The sequence below is a fragment of the Pistacia vera genome, unplaced genomic scaffold, assembly GCF_008641045.1.
Source record: "Pistacia vera cultivar Batoury unplaced genomic scaffold, PisVer_v2 Contig40, whole genome shotgun sequence".
NCBI lineage: Eukaryota > Viridiplantae > Streptophyta > Magnoliopsida > Sapindales > Anacardiaceae > Pistacia > Pistacia vera.
The window spans coordinates 1,347,944-1,364,061 of record NW_022196224.1 but is presented as its reverse complement, the minus strand read 5'-3'; the positions used below and the strand labels follow the sequence as shown (position 1 = coordinate 1,364,061).

General features: G+C 34.2%; 1 protein-coding gene across 6 annotated transcripts; it reads left to right on the top strand.

The window, feature by feature from the left end:
• Nucleotides 1-2,248: 2,248 nt before the first annotated feature.
• Nucleotides 2,249-6,263, top strand: LOC116141626 (probable protein phosphatase 2C 33). 6 transcript variants are annotated; one of them, XM_031427106.1, is made up of 7 exons: nucleotides 2,250-2,626; nucleotides 2,748-2,816; nucleotides 3,124-3,505; nucleotides 3,841-4,230; nucleotides 4,335-4,452; nucleotides 4,962-5,185; nucleotides 5,316-6,135. In XM_031427106.1, the coding sequence occupies exons 3-7, from the start codon at nucleotides 3,251-3,253 to the stop codon at nucleotides 5,787-5,789; spliced, it is 1,461 nt and encodes a 486-aa protein (XP_031282966.1). In that variant the 5' UTR covers nucleotides 2,250-2,626; nucleotides 2,748-2,816; nucleotides 3,124-3,250; the 3' UTR covers nucleotides 5,790-6,135. The 6 variants fall into 6 exon arrangements, with proteins under 6 accessions (XP_031282964.1, XP_031282963.1, XP_031282966.1 ...); XM_031427102.1 differs by having other exon boundaries at nucleotides 2,898-3,505; XM_031427104.1 differs by adding an exon at nucleotides 6,245-6,263 and having other exon boundaries at nucleotides 2,249-3,505; nucleotides 5,316-5,799.
• Nucleotides 6,264-16,118: the final 9,855 nt, after the last annotated feature.

Here is a 16,118-nt window from a genome sequence, read left to right as displayed (position 1 = left end):
CGGTAATATTATATTAGCACCCTTTGGGAAGGTAATATGATTACCCATAATATTACCAACAGTAAATACTATTTGCAATAAAAGATTACGTAATATTTTATTACTTGACAACCAAACGAGGGAATCTTGAAAATTAAATAAAGATTACAAGATTAATTTTATATCACTCTGAACCAAACGCAATCACAGTGTATTCCACTATTCTCGTTGTCAAGACTTGACATTTTCATTATAAAAAATATCGATGTCATTTATACAAAGTTGGAACATACAAAGCTGGAAAGTTGGTATCTCAATTTTGTATGGTAATTCTTGCTCGTAACTAACTTGGCTAATTATTAACCGATGTAACCTTCCTATAATTAAGGCGTTGTTTCCAAATTAATTATGAAAATAAATTAAGATCTCAAATTTAAAATAAGAAGACGTTCACAAGAGAAAAGGACATTTTATAATAATGCTCTTTGGAAAAAAAAAAAAAATTCGGGACCGCGATTTTGAAGGTTCATAACAAAAAAACAGAAATGACGTAAGCCTATATGAAAAAAAGAATAGGAGTCATAATTGGCCAATCATCTTTAAATAATTTTTATTATTATATTACATGTTGAATATATTCTTTACTCATATACCTTTTCCAGATGCCCTTAAAATTTATAATTAATATTATTTTTATTTAGCTAATAGAAACAGAAATTTTGTTTTCCATGACACCATGATAAATATTTTAATTTAAAGATTAAATAGATGTGTATAAATATTTTATATTTCTAGACCTATCTTTATGGGTTACTAACTGTCTCGTAAATTTACTGAAAGAGACACAAGTTTGAAATTATATAAAAAAAGGACCAAAAACAGTTAGTTAATGTCAAATTTAATGGGAAAATATTAAAAGACGTAAATGCCCTAAATTAATATATATAAAAATATATTTTTAAAAATAATAACCCTGAATTAATATATAAGGCTTTGTAGGCATTCAATGCATGTTCTTCTCTATAGAATTTATTCAATCTCTTTACAACTGGAAAAAAGATTTTATTCTTACTTTATCCTATCTAAATAAATAGGATTTAGACAAAAATTATTAGAATTATTTTCAAATAAAATTATTTAATTGGTTATAGATAATAGCCTAATTTATTATAGAAACAAGATTAATTTATATTAAATAAATAAAAAAACTCCTAATATCGCTTTTTAATTTTCTAAAATCATGAGAGATCAGGATCCCTCTTTAGCTTTACTTTTTATATGAACAAATTTTTATATCAAGATTAACTATTAATAAAATAAATATTATAAAATGAGAACAAATACCGATCTTAAATAAGTAACAAAATAAAAATTATATCATATAGTAAATAGTTCATATTTGAAGAAAATTTTCATTTAAAGTACGAGATATTACACTTAATTTTTAGTGTTAAATAAAAATAAATAAATAAGTTACTAAAATTAACTTTTGACATAAAAGTACTTTAAATTTTATTTATTTTTAAATAATTTACATAATAGCATGCAAATGGAAGTGGAATCTAATCCACAACAACACCAAGACAAACACCCACAACCTCCCAAATCTTAAGGTTTCTTTTTCACTTTTTCTTCATTAAATAATATAAACTAAAAAACATAAAAAAAAAAAAAAAAGAATATTTCAACTCCCCTTCCTCTTTCATTGCCAACTAAAAAGTTGGGGTGATTTTCGGATTCTATCCTCAAGGTTTAGCTAATACTCAAATTTACGGCACTTTTGCACGAAATCATCTAAAAAAAATACCCTCGAATGCCAAATTCATCAAAAAAAAAAAAAAAGTTAATGTCCAAAAACACTTTGGTCATTTAAGCGACATATTTTATAATCAACAAGGGTAAATTAGTAAAGTTAATATAAAATTTTTGAAATTTTAATTTAATAGACTAAAACGACAGTGAGATTTAAGGGTATTTTATGAAAATCTCCAAAAAAAAGTTCAATATTTTCTAAACTAAATTTTTTTTATTACAGTAATAAATGTTATTTAATTAAAATAAATAAAAATAAAAAGGCTATTTCCACTGTCCTTCCCATTCATTCCCCACCAAAAAGTGACACTTTCTGAAACTGAAAAAATATATTATTATAATAATAATAATTAATATTATATTAATTAATCTTCTCTTCATCTCTTATTTTTACGCACCGGTTTATCCAAATCCTTAACCAAACTTGATGAAAGCGACAAAATTTTTGTTCTCTTTTGAAACCAGAAAAGATTACCATTTTTATTTCTCAAAGAGAGAGAAAACCAGCAAAAAAGAGCGGGTTTTTTGTTGGGTGGTTGTGGTTATTTCTGTGAATTGAAACTGTCTTTCTCTTTCTACTTTCTCTCTGCAAAATTTTCTCACAACCCCTTTGAATTCTCTTCTTTTTGGTGTCTAAATAAGTGGTCTTTTTGTACCTAGCTGTGAGCTGTAACTACCCTTTTGGTTTCACATTTTCTTGATCACTATTGGGTTTGATTTGCTTCAAGTTTTGATTCTTTTTTATCAGTGGTAGCTTGATCTGATAAAAAAGTTGCAGTTTTGGTGGTGAATTTGTTCAGTTTTGGCATTGTTTGAGTTTGGTGAAGAACAATTTGTGAGTATGGATTTGATTCTTTGAGTTTTGGTGGTGTTTGATAGTTGTATAATAGATCTGATTTTGCGCAATTTATGCTTTTTAAAGCTCTTACTGTTGTTGCATTTTTATGATAAAAAAGGGAGAAAGAGGAAGTGAAGGACATTCTTTCTCATTGTTGGTTCATAAAGTTGCCTACTTTCCTTTCCTGGTAAGTTTAAAGCTCTGCAATCAATAAAATTTGGTTTTGGATTTGTGGTTGATTCTGTTTTTGTTTCAAACCAATTAAAAGGGTGACTGCTGTGGAGTTTTAAGACAATATAGGCCTGGAATTCATAAGGGTATTTTGTAATTTTCTAGAGATTTGAAATAACAATCTGTGAATTCAAAAGGGTTTGTGGCAAGTGACTGGTTGAAGATATATAAGGTTAAATTGGAGATTGATCTGATGATTAGTTTGTGAATATTGAAGTGATTGTTGATTTGAGGATCAAACAGTGGATTAATCTGTTATTCAGGCCAGGAATTCGAAAGGGCTTGTAGGGTTTTCGCCAATAGGTTCTGACGGATTCGTCTTCCGAAAATAAGGGGTGTGACTGTGTGGCTGGTCTGGAGTGCATATTAAACATTATCAGGGCCCTTAGAATGGGGTCCTGCTTCTCTGCAGAAAGCAGGAGCCCCATCCCCGGATCACCATCCTCTCCTGCCCTGGGAGTGAGGAAGAGGAAGGGCTCGAAGAAAAGACCAGGGTCAAGGAATTCTTCCTTTGACTATCGGAGGGAGGAGCCGTTGCATAGGATTCCCGGGAGGTTGTTCTTGAACGGGTCAAGTGAGGTTGCATCACTCTTTACCCAACAAGGCAAGAAAGGAACAAACCAAGATGCCATGATTGTTTGGGAGGTTAGCTCTTTCTCATTTTCCCATGTAACAATTCATTTTCAAAGGAATTTTGATTCTATAAAAATGATCAAATATTGACAAGTATTAGATTTTTTATTTGCTCACTATGTTGCTTGAATGTGATCATCTGCTTTCCGTCATTCTATTGATGATATAAATAAAAAAGAAGCTGCAATCTGTCCGGATTGTTTTCAATGGTAATGGATTGCTTGCAGAAAAATTCTGTGATGAGAAAAAACTAAATTGTCTTCATTCTAGTGAATGATCTTATATATTACAAGTTTTTTGGCTCTTAAAAGTGTTCTTTGCTTACCCTTCATAACTGTGATTTACAGAATTTCGCAGCGAGAACAGATACAGTTTTTTGTGGTGTCTTCGATGGCCATGGTCCGTATGGTCATATGGTTGCAAAGAGAGTGAGGGATTCTCTTCCTCTAAAACTGAGCTCGCATTGGGAAGTCAATATTACCAGTGAGGAAGTACTCAGGGAGATAAGTCTTAATACTGCAGGAAGCCTAAATTCTGAAGACACTGCCTTTGTATCTGCTGATGAAGAATCTAGAGCCTCCATTGATCTTGAGGAAACGGAAAAGTCCCCTGAGATCTTTCAGACGCTGAAGGAGTCATTTTTGAAGGCTTTCAAAGTCATGGATAGGGAACTAAGAATACATGCAAATATTGATTGCTTCTGCAGTGGGACCACGGCAGTAACCTTGGTCAAGCAGGTATTGACTTATAGCTGTTCGAAACTTGATTTTTACTAGATTTTACAAATTTTTGATGTATCCTTGTATTCACGAGGTAAGGGTTGCCTTGACTTTTTGTGCAGGGTCAATATCTTGTCATTGGAAATGTTGGCGACTCTAGAGCCATACTTGGCACGAGGGACAAGAATGATTCTCTTATTGCAGTTCAATTGACAGTGGATCTCAAACCAAATCTTCCTGGTTTTTTTTTTTTTCTCCCCCTTCTCTCATTTACATCTAACTCATTCATCGATTTCTTGATATAACTGAAAAGGCACAAAATATGATGTCACGGTTCTGCTGGGCGAGTTTCTTTTATAGTTTTCTCTTAAAAAGAGTTGTGGATTGAACTTTGTAAAACACGAGGATATTATATAAAGATCTTGGTTGAGTTGTGACATTGTACTGAGGTCCATATATCTGCAGAGTGCATTTCCATAAGCCTCACTGATTTACAAGGGCAGAATCTCTGCATTAATAGTTAAAGGCATTGTCATTGAGATAACAAACTGATAAATAGTTGATATATATGTTGCACTGATCAGGGATCATCATTTTGTCATGTGTTCAGTGCTTTAAAGTCGTGGATGATGAAAGAGAAGTTAATCAAAAGTTTGATAGCTTGCTTTTTTTTTGTTATCACTTCTGATTGTTCTTGCTCTCTTGTTTATTAATTTCTTTGCTTATGAGTACTTTTTCATTCCATACAGCGGAAGCTGAAAGAATACGGAAATGTAGAGGACGCGTGTTTGCACTTCATGATGAGCCTGAGGTTGCCCGAGTATGGCTGCCAAACAATGACTCCCCTGGTCTTGCCATGGCACGAGCTTTTGGAGATTTTTGCCTCAAGGATTTTGGCCTGATATCAGTGCCTGATATATCATGTCGACGCCTTACTGATAAGGACGAGTTCATTGTCTTGGCCACAGACGGGGTAAGCCAACCAACTTTAGTTCTGATATCAAATGCTAGACTGAATCAAACTATCTTGCTTTTTTTTTTCCTCTTTCATATTCCCTGTATATTTGTCCTGACCTAAAATCGGCTTCAATTCCCTTTCATAGATTTGGGATGTTCTCTCGAACAAGGAAGTGGTAGACATTATTGCTTCAGCTCCAGCACGAGCCTCAGCAGCTCGAGCCCTGGTTGAGTCTGCAGTTCGAGCTTGGAGATACAAGTATCCGACTTCCAAAGTCGATGACTGTGCTGTGGTTTGCCTCTTCCTTGATTCGAACAATATATCCACATCTTCCAGTTTCAAGTCCAAAGAGCTACAAACTTCAATGGATCATGTCAACAATGTAGCTGAGAAAGACAATGAACCCACCACCCCAGTCAATCTGGACCGCTCAGGAACTGTCCGAAATGGCCCTGAAATTCTCCCAGAAGAAAATGAAGAAGAGGATCCCTCAAAGCATGATGACCAGCAGACAGATTGGTCAGCTCTTGAAGGCGTGTCTCGAGTTAATACCCTCTTGACTCTCCCGAGATTCACTCCAGGAAAGGATGACAAGAAGGCTGCTGGCACTCGGAAATGACAACGAGCAGGTTTAGTTAGTCCTCGAATTTCATAATTAAATTTTGGTTCTTTTTTATTAAATTGTTCATGTTTGTGCTATTTTCTTCTACATAAAAAAGGGAAAAATTTATTTATAGGGCCATTGATGTTAAATTCAGACCGGAGAGGTGGGCCCGGCTATATTAGCATGTCTGGGAAATTTATCCTTTCTCTCTAGTGTGGGTAGAATCGGAATTTTTGTAAAATCCAACTCTCGGTCTATTTTTTTTCTGTTTGATTTGATTTGATTTTATTTTTCTTTCCATCTTTTTATTTTTTGGTTCATGTGTGACTATTTGTTACTGTTAATAATAATTTGGTGATAATGAAGTCTCCTTTTTCAGATTCATCTTCCAGCTTTTAGTGTTTTTGGTCACTTCTTTGGTCACTTTCAGATGTAGACTCTTGATGACATTTTGCTCGTTCATTTTGCAGCTTTTCTTTTGTGGCTTCAATTGCTTGAAAAATTATGCTTTTTTAATCAAATTTCTTCCAAAGTTTACAAATCTGAGATTGAAACTTTTTGAATGGGATCACATCCTTTGAATATGAAAGGTTTTGAATGCTTGGTTGGGAGCTTAAGGAAAGTTAAGCCTACCATTTATTCATCCATTTCTTTGACTTTAGGAAGCTTGCAGGCCAGCAAAAAATTTTCATTTTTCAAGTTAGAATGTAACACCTTGAAAAATGTCAAGTGTTATTCTTTTTTCTTCTCGTGTTATAAGCATGGTTATCAAATCGTGTATCGTATCGTGTATCGAAAACCTAATTTTTTGAATCGTGTATCGCGTATCGTATCGTATCGTAAGATACGCCTTTTTCAAATAAATTAATAAAATAATCAAAATTTTCTAAAAATTAATATAATCCCCAAGATTAATTAAAGAATTTTGTGGTATTATTGACTTTAAATTACAGTATTACATAATCAAAATTAATCACAAAATTTCAAAATTAATGTCAATATTTATATCTCCACTTATATTATTATTATCATGTAAAATGGGCAATACATATTCCTCTTCACTTTCTTCATGCAAAATAGGTAAATTTGGACAGGTTTTAATGAATCGGGTTGGGTGACCCGGTTTCAACCCGAATTTTTTTTGGACCTTGGCCCAAATTAATAAGTCGTATCGATTTATATCGATATTTTTAAGGATACGAACGGATACGTTCGTATCGTAGGATACATATCAACATATTGAATGGTTTAGGATACACTCTCTGATACGTCCGTTGGCGACCTGTATCGATCGTATCGTATGATACGTATCGGATATCGTAGGATACTAACAACCATGGTTATAAGTTTGATAACATTATCGAGTCAATCGTTAGTATGAGTAGACGTCGTATTTATCTATTTGGAACGAAAAAACTCAGTTCGATAATGTTACCGACAATTATGTAGTAGGAGCTTGAAAATGAAGAGCGTTAAAAATGACTTTATCCTGAACTATTGCCAAAAAAAAGAAAGAAAGAAATATTACTAACAAATGATGTAAGTTGATTGAAAATTATAATAATATATGATAAAAAAAGAGAAAAAAAAAAAAAACTCTTTAAACTTATCTACAAGATAAGAACTTGAGAATGACACGGTTGATGAAAAGAACTAAAAGTTGCGTGCTGTAACCTATTTTGCTAAATTAAGTTACTAATTTTAGACGAAAATACATTTAAGGAAGTAATCATATATTTGTCTTGCACAATATTAATTATATAAATTCTTTTTTCACTTTTATATATATATTATATATTTAATATATATATATTATATATATATATATATATATATATATATATTTTATATATTATATATACACACACACACACCACACACACACAAAATTTCTGTCAACATTCTAAAAATCGACATCATACAATCATTAGTAGTATTTTTTCATAATTCTTTGTAAATATATTTATTTTTTTTTTTTTCACAAGTTTGGCCATGATTTTTGAGCAATTCGATTAAAGTATTTGAATGATTGAGATTAAATTTAATTTTTGTTATTTTAATCACATTAATATGAGTAAATATAATTAAGATAAAAAAAAAAAAATCTTAGAAGTTCAGAGAGGTAGACACGGTTCTATGCAAGGTTTTAAAACTTGGCTCGGGGTGAAACCTGACAAAGTGAGAGGGTCCCGGGTTTATCGGTTGAACTGATTTGAAAGGTTTGAAATTCAGCAAAAATACCACTGACAAGTTCCATTAGTCCCTGCAAGTTTGAAATTCTACAAAAAACACCCCTGACAAGTTCTCATAAGTCCCTATAGGTTTGAAATTATGCAAAAACACCCCACATTACAATGTTGGGGTTGATAACCCAGTCCAAATAGGGCCTGTTTCCGGCGTCGAAAACACACCCATCAACACAAAAACTCTCCCTCAGCCTCTTGACCAAAACCCATCTCACCCTACCCCTGTTCGCCTAGCCAAACGTCGGCAACAATGAGTTGTTGTTGCTGCTTAATTTTTGCGATTTTTGGTTGTTTCACTTATCGGAAATAACCTTCGTCGCCACCTTTCTACTCATTGGCCCTTCCTCTTCAAAACCCCCAACATCCCAGCCACTAATTGCTCCCTATCATCGTCCTCCTCTCAAGGGTTCGTCATGAACAATCGAAATTGGTAACACCACTCAATGAAGGCCTTGGGTCCCAATTGAATAGGTTTAAACGACAAGGCCAATTTTAAAACAGAGGTTCTACGTTCAATAAATGTGATGAATATATTGTCATATATTTAATAAATATGAGAATATGTGTCTCTTATGTAAACTCGGTTATTATAATGGTATTTTCACTAATGTTGACGCTTGATTTTAGACGCCAACGACTCGCACGTGCAAAGTGCTAAGAGAGCCTTAGAAATTACACGTGATGGATCCATGATATTTGAATATGGAGCTGAGATTTTATGTGTTGCAGAAAACATAAATAATAGGCTAACAAGAGAGGTTTTTATAGTGGTTCGGATGCTTAAAGCAAATCCTACATCCACTGTTATTTTATTCATCTCTGACTATTTCTATGATATTGGCCGTAAAGCATACAAAGATTAAGAAATACAGTGTTTACAGAGAGAAAGAAATGAACTCAAATTATGGTTAGCTCTCATATGTCCACCCTCCCTCTTCAGGAAGAGAAGTGCCAATTTATACACCTTTGCACTCAATGTAATGAGTGTTTTGTAAGTTGCTTTGATACATGGAAGGCTCTTGTCCATTCATCTCTTGAAATGAGATAGGGTTGGTATGAATATCTTTGAGGAGATATGGGTTTAGCAGCTAGTACAAAAAGATATTTATTGGGCTGACATAAGCGTGACTTTTTAGACATAACAACTAATATTTGGGTTGTTCTTGTTTATCTTATTATATGATTATGGCGATTGATAAGAGGAATCAGTTTCCGTAGGGGAAAACCTTACTCAAAAGACATAAGATTTACATACTTCACTCTATTATTGTTTCATATATTTCTCTAACGCTTTGATGAAGTTACGTTTGTTATAGTGAATTTTAATGCATTAAACGACACATCAACTTTGCACTTTTCAGCATCGAGCCAGAAAGGAACCACGTCAGAATTTCTCCATCACATTTTCCTTGTAGACATTCTTCTTTTTCTATTTTGTTTGGTTGTGGAACTTGATTTTCCCGAGAAAATTTAGAAGCTTTCTGGTGGTGGGGTTTTGCTAGGAATGGTCACAAAATTGAGGGATTTTTTTAATTTTCGTCGTCAAAAGTTTAATTATGATTATCATCAAGTTATATATATGGACAGGAATTTGAACAACTTGACATGCATAATTATGTGTAGAAATTAAATACAAAATTCCCCCTCCAAAAAAAAAAATTAAAAATAATCTCCACCTCAATTTCCTATGACGATTATGTTATGGAGCAATTTGAGCAACTTGGCAAGCATGATTAACATAGACTGTCATAAATTGATAAGATGATGTGATTGAAGCTATATTTTAAGATGAAAAATCAGAAAATTATTTTTGAGAGGATTGATTTTTTTTTTTTCAATTTAGTTTAAAAAATTATTAATCTTATTAATGAGGATAACAAAGAATAAAGATAAACAAAGTTTGTTTTAATATGGAGAAAAACGGGTGTAAAAATAAGAGAAAAATAAAGTTTATTTTAAAAAATGGAAGAAGAATGGTGTAGATAAATCAACACTGTGTGGTCTGATGGTAAAAGTGTAAAAGAAGGTTCCATGAGCTCTTAAGTTCGAGCCCCTTCAGGCACTAATATAGGTAGTCACTAGGGCTCTTACCCGATTGCCAGTTCCAAAGCCTCGAAGGATTAGTTGAGGTGCGCGCAAGCTGGTCTGGACACCTTTGGAGATAAAAAAAAAAAAAAAAAGAAAAAGAAAAAAGAATGGTGTAGAAATAAGAGAAAAGAGAGTGTATGATAAAGTCGGAAGGGGGGCTGTAAATCTTCTTTTGTTTTCACTTCATTGTAATAATAAAAATGAAGGGGAGGGGGGCTTTTTATAGCCAATGGCTCCTCCTCCATTCATTGCCTCAAAGTTAAGGCGATGGATGTACATATTTTACAACACTCCCCCTTGGACATCCACCGTTTACATATAATTGTATTTAACTTTACTCAAGAAAGGCCCAATGGGAAAAAAACCTAAGTAAAGAAATACAACTCTATAATGAAACTATAATATGAAGTTGGACGTGCTTCATGCTGCCTCATTAAAAACCTTGTCAGGAAAACCCAATGGGACAAAACCTGATAAAGGAAAAAAGAGTGCATTGCACATATGTCCAGTACAATAAACAGTACAAAACTTTTCTAAAAACTCCCCCTAATCGCTGCTCCACTTGATCAATGCTCCCCCTCATAATGGTAGTATTAATTTAGTAACTTATTAAGATGTTGTATACCGATGTTATACAGTAATATTTCAAATGTTGATAACAGTAAAGCCTTAGTGAATAAACTGCAAGATTATCATTGGAGCGTATTTGTTTGACATCAATCTCACGATTTTGCTAGAGTTCGTGAGTGTAAAAGAATTTCGATGAAATATGCTTGGTTTTGTCTCCTTTGATATATCCTCCCCTGACTTGAGCAATACATGCTGCATTGTCTTCATTTATAATTGTGGGAGCATCTGAGGTATGTGGCAATTTGCTTTTACTTTCAATATGATGAATGACAGATCTTAACCATATGCATTCTCGGCTAGCTTCATTAAGTGCAAGAATCTCGACGTGGTTGGAGGAAGTAGCAACCAATGTCTATTTTTTAGAGCGCCATGATATTGTAGTACCATTATGAGCGAAAACATATCCCATCTGCGAGCGGGCTTTCTGAGGATCAGAAAGGTACCCAGCATCTATATAGCCAACTAATTTAAGATCATTAACAAATTCCCTTGGATAAAATAATCCCAAATCTTTTGTTCCACTGAGGTAACGAAAGACATGTTCATTCCAATGTCAGCGAGTTGGTGTAGAGCTAAATCTTGCCAACAGATTCACTGTAAATGCTATGTCTAGTCTCGTACATTGTGCCAAATATAATAATGTACCTATTGCCTTTAGATATGGTACTTCAGGACCAAGTATCTTTTTGTCGTCTTCTTTAGGATGAAATGGATCCTTTTTACGATCAAGAGACCAAACAACCATTAGGGTACTTAAGGAGTGAGATTTATCCATATTAAATCGCTTTAGGATCTTTTCAGTAGGGGTGTTCGGTTCCGGGTACCCTACACTTTTTGAAGGAACCGGAACCGACGGTTCCTTGAAATTTGGAACCGGAACCAGAACCAGAACCGACGGTTCCAGTTCCTAGGTACCCAGAACCAGAACCTGTAACAACGGTTCCGGTTCTGGTTCTGGGTACCCTGTAAAATTACATGACCCCCCAAAAGTTTTTAAAATGACAAAAAAACCTTTAAAAATTACAAATACCCCCCCACCTGGCACTCGTTAACAAAAATAAAATTACAAATTATAAATTCAAAATTACAAACTCCATTACTTTGTAAAGGTAGATTCTCAAAAGTCAAACCAACTTACTTTAAATGTTATGAAATATAAATATAAATATATTCACATTACTTTTTCTACAAAAATTTATATTAACTCCCCTAATCTTTAATTTTATTTTATATTAGTCTCGGTTCCTGGTTCCTGGTTCTGGTTCTGGTTCCTAACTATAGGAACCGAAACCGAAATCGAAACCGCACAGTAACGGTTCCAAAAATTTGGAACCGGAGCCTACTCATTGACGACTGGTTCTGGGTAGGAACCGTAACCAAACCCAGGGTACCCGCCGGTTCCGGTTCCAACCGGTTCTTTTGAACACCCCTACTTTTCAGTATAATTTGATTGATGGAGAAAAACTCCATTTGAACAATGTTCGATCTGTAGTCCAAGACAATATTTTGTCTAGATCCTTCATTTCAAATTCTCTTTTTAGAACTCCGCAACTTTATGACCTTTTCAGGAGTCTTATTAAGTTCATGTCATCGACATATATTGCCACAATTGCAAATCTTGATTCTGACCTTTTTATAAAGGCACATGGGCATACATGATCATTGATGTTCCTTCCTTCATCAAATATTCACTTAGACAATTATACAACATTCATCCCGATTGTTTCAACCCATATAATGATCTTTGCAATTTATTGAATACATGTTCTTTTTATTTGCTTCTGACACTTTGAATCCTTGAGGGATTTTCATATAGATATCAATATCCAGTGTACCATACAAATCCGCAGTGACAATGTCCATGAGACGCGTATAGAGTCTTTCTAACACTGATAAACTAATCAAATATTGAAATGTGATAGCATCCATCACTGGTGAATACGTCTCATCAAAGTCAATTCCGGGTCTCTATAGGAAACCTTGAGCCACTAGTCTGGCCTTATACCTAGTAATCTCATTTTTCTCATTTCGTTTCCTTGTGAATACCCACTTGTACCCTACAAGGTTTCATGTTTTTAGGTGTTTGGATTGCAGGTCCAAATACATTACGTTTAGCTGAGGAGGTTAATTCTGCTTGAATTGCCTCTTCCCATTTCGACCAATTATGTCTCTTTCAACATTCATCAACAGAATGTGGCTCAAACTCATCATTCATAATTTCAGTAGCTACTGCGTATGAAAATATGTTATCAACAATAGTTGTTTCACGATTCCACATTTCTTCATTTTTATGTTCTTGTATTCCTTCAAGGATTTATTCCTCTTTAGGGGTTTGTGTTCGTTTAGGGACTGTTAACTCTTTTGGAGTTGGTTTAGAAGGTGTGGAATCATCAATTGTTTCAATATTGTCAATATTGACGCATATTTGATTATGTGTCTTTTGTTTCCTAGGAACAGTATCCTTGGCTCCAACAAGTAGGAATGTTCAAAAGAACCGATTGGAACTAGAACCGGCGGGTACCCACGGTTTGGTTCCGGTTCCTACCCGAAACTGGCAGTCAATAGGTAGGTTTTGATTCCAAATTTTTGGAACTATCACTGTGTGGTTTTGGTTCCGATTTTGGTTCCTATAGTTAGCAATTAGAACTATAATTGAAACCAGGAACCAAAACTAATATAAAATAAAATTAAAGAGTAGGGGGTAGATAAAAGCTTTTGTAGAAAAAGTAATGTGAATACATTTATATTTATATTTCATAACATTTAAAGTAAGTTGGTTTGACTTTTGAGAATCTACCTTTACAAAGTGATGGGGTTTGTAATTTGTAATTTTATTTTTGTTAACAAGTGTCAGGTGGGGGAGTATTTGTAAGCTTTTAAGGGTTTTTTTCCATTTTAAAAAAATTTTGGGGGGTAATTCTAATTTTATTGGGTACCCAGAACCAGAATTGAAACCGTTATTATAGGTTTTGGTTTTGGGTACCCAACTTTCAGAACCATCTGTTCCGATTCTAATTCCAAATTTCAAGGAATTGTCAGTTCCGGTTTCAGTTCTGGTTCCTTCAAAAAATGCAGGATATCCAGAACCGAACACCCCTACCAACTGGCCTACCACGCCTCTAGTGTGTAACAGATGAATCAATTGCCACCCGCATGGATTGTTCATTGGTAACATCAATCGTTGTTGGTGTACTGACAGTAAGAATCTATGATCTCGTTATCTTTGTTGCATCTGTAAATACATCAGGCATTTGGTTGGCAATATTTTCCAATGTGTTATTCTTTGCACTTCAATTTTAGATTGAGATGTGCAAGGATCTAAATGAGACATAAAATTCACTTTCCAAGAAAGTTCAGGCCTTACTTTAGAGGCTTTACCTTGTTCCCTAAAGATGGGAATATTGTCTCATCAAAATGGCAATATGTGAAACGTGCGGTACACAGGTCGCCTATCAAGGGCTCAAGATATTTGATGATAGATGATGAGTCATAGCGAACATATATTCCCAAACGACGTTGGGGTCTCATTTTGGTGCGTTGTGGGGGTGCAATTGGAACTTGCATAGTGCAACCAAAAGTGCTTAAATGATCAGATATATTAGGCTGATGTCCAAATACAAGCTGTATTAGAGAGTATTGACGATATGCAGTGGGTCTTAGGCGAATTAACACTACAGCATGTAAAACAACATGAGCCTAGGTAGAAGTCGATAATTGCATACGTAATAGCAAAGTTCTTGCAATTAATTGAATACGCTTTATAAATGACTCTGTCATACCATTCTAGGTATGTACATGTGATATTGGGGTGCTCAACATTAATTCCTGTTGCTATACAATAGTCATCAAATGTCTTTGAGGTAAACTCACTAGCGTTGTCCATACGGATTGCTTTAATTGGGCAATCTGAAAAGCGTGCTCGCAATTTGATAATTTGAGCCAACAATCTAGCAAAGGCAACATTACGGGTTGATAGTAAACAAACATGTGACCATCGTGCCGATGTGTCAATTAGTACCATAAAGTAGCAGAAAGGTCCACTTGGTGGATGAATAGGTCCACATATATCCCCTTGGTTTCTTTGTAAAAATGATGGGGATTCTAAACCAACTTTAGTGATGGATGGCTTAAGTGCCAATTTTCCTTGTGAGCAAGCAATACAAGCACTATCATTAGGTGACAAAATCTTCAAGTTCTTTAATGAGTGCCCATGTGAGTTTTCTATGATCTTACGCATCGTAGTAGATCTTGGGTGACCAAGACGATCATGCCAAATTTTAAAAACTTCAAGATCAGTGAACTTTTGGTTCATAACTGCATAGACTTCAACATTCTTCAGGAATGTTTAATATAACCCTGATGAGAAAGCAGAGAATTTCTCCAGTACATGCTTCTTGCATGAAATATTAGTAGTGATGCATAGAAACTCTCCATCTTTTTCACTTAAAGTTTCAATGTGGTATCCATTACATCGTATATCTTTGAAACTAAGCAAATTTCTTCTGGATTTGCTAGAATATCTCATGGATACTTAATTTAATTCTGCTTGGTAACACAAGTGTTGCTCTTCTGGAGCCCTCAATTATGTTTGTAGATCCTGATATGGTATTTATTTTAATCTCAGTAAGGGTCAAACCTGAGAAGTATTTTCTATCATGAAGGATGGTGTGCGTTGTTGCACTGTCTACTATACAAATGTCTCCACCATTACTGGATATCAATGTCTCAGTTTCGAAGTCCATCTTTCAGTAGGCATGCACCGTTACACTTGATAAGTTCTTTGTGCTGATAACGTCTTATAATCTTAGTGGTATAAGTGTAATAGATTAAGGAAGACAAAATGTTTAAGAAAGCAGAGTTGAAAGGGGGCTGTAAATCTTCTTTTCTTTTCACTTCATTGTAATAATAAAAATGAAGGGGAGGGGGTCTTTTTATAGCCAACGCCCCTTCCTCCATTCACCACCTTAAAGTTAAGGCGGTGGATTTACATATTTTACAACAGCCGCTTAATTGTACCCTGTAATTGGAACAAAATTAAAGTTGAATAATTGACAAAATCAAACAGTTATTGTTGCTTTCAGCTCAATTTAATCGTCGCAAATTTAGCTTTTACTGTTGACGTTAAATTGATGCAAAAGTTGTCTGTGCTTTACAACCCTGGAAAGTGATAGAAAATTATGTAATTATTTAGCACCGTTAGTTATTTTCTGATGCAAAATAAATAAATATTTACTATTGGAATTGATAGGACCTTAAAGATTAGAAAATTATATGCTTATTAAAATGATATGTGCTTATCAATCGATTCAAGGAGGTAAGTTTTGATCCCACAATGATTTTGACATAATCAGGATCTTAATTGAAGATTGAATAAAGTAAA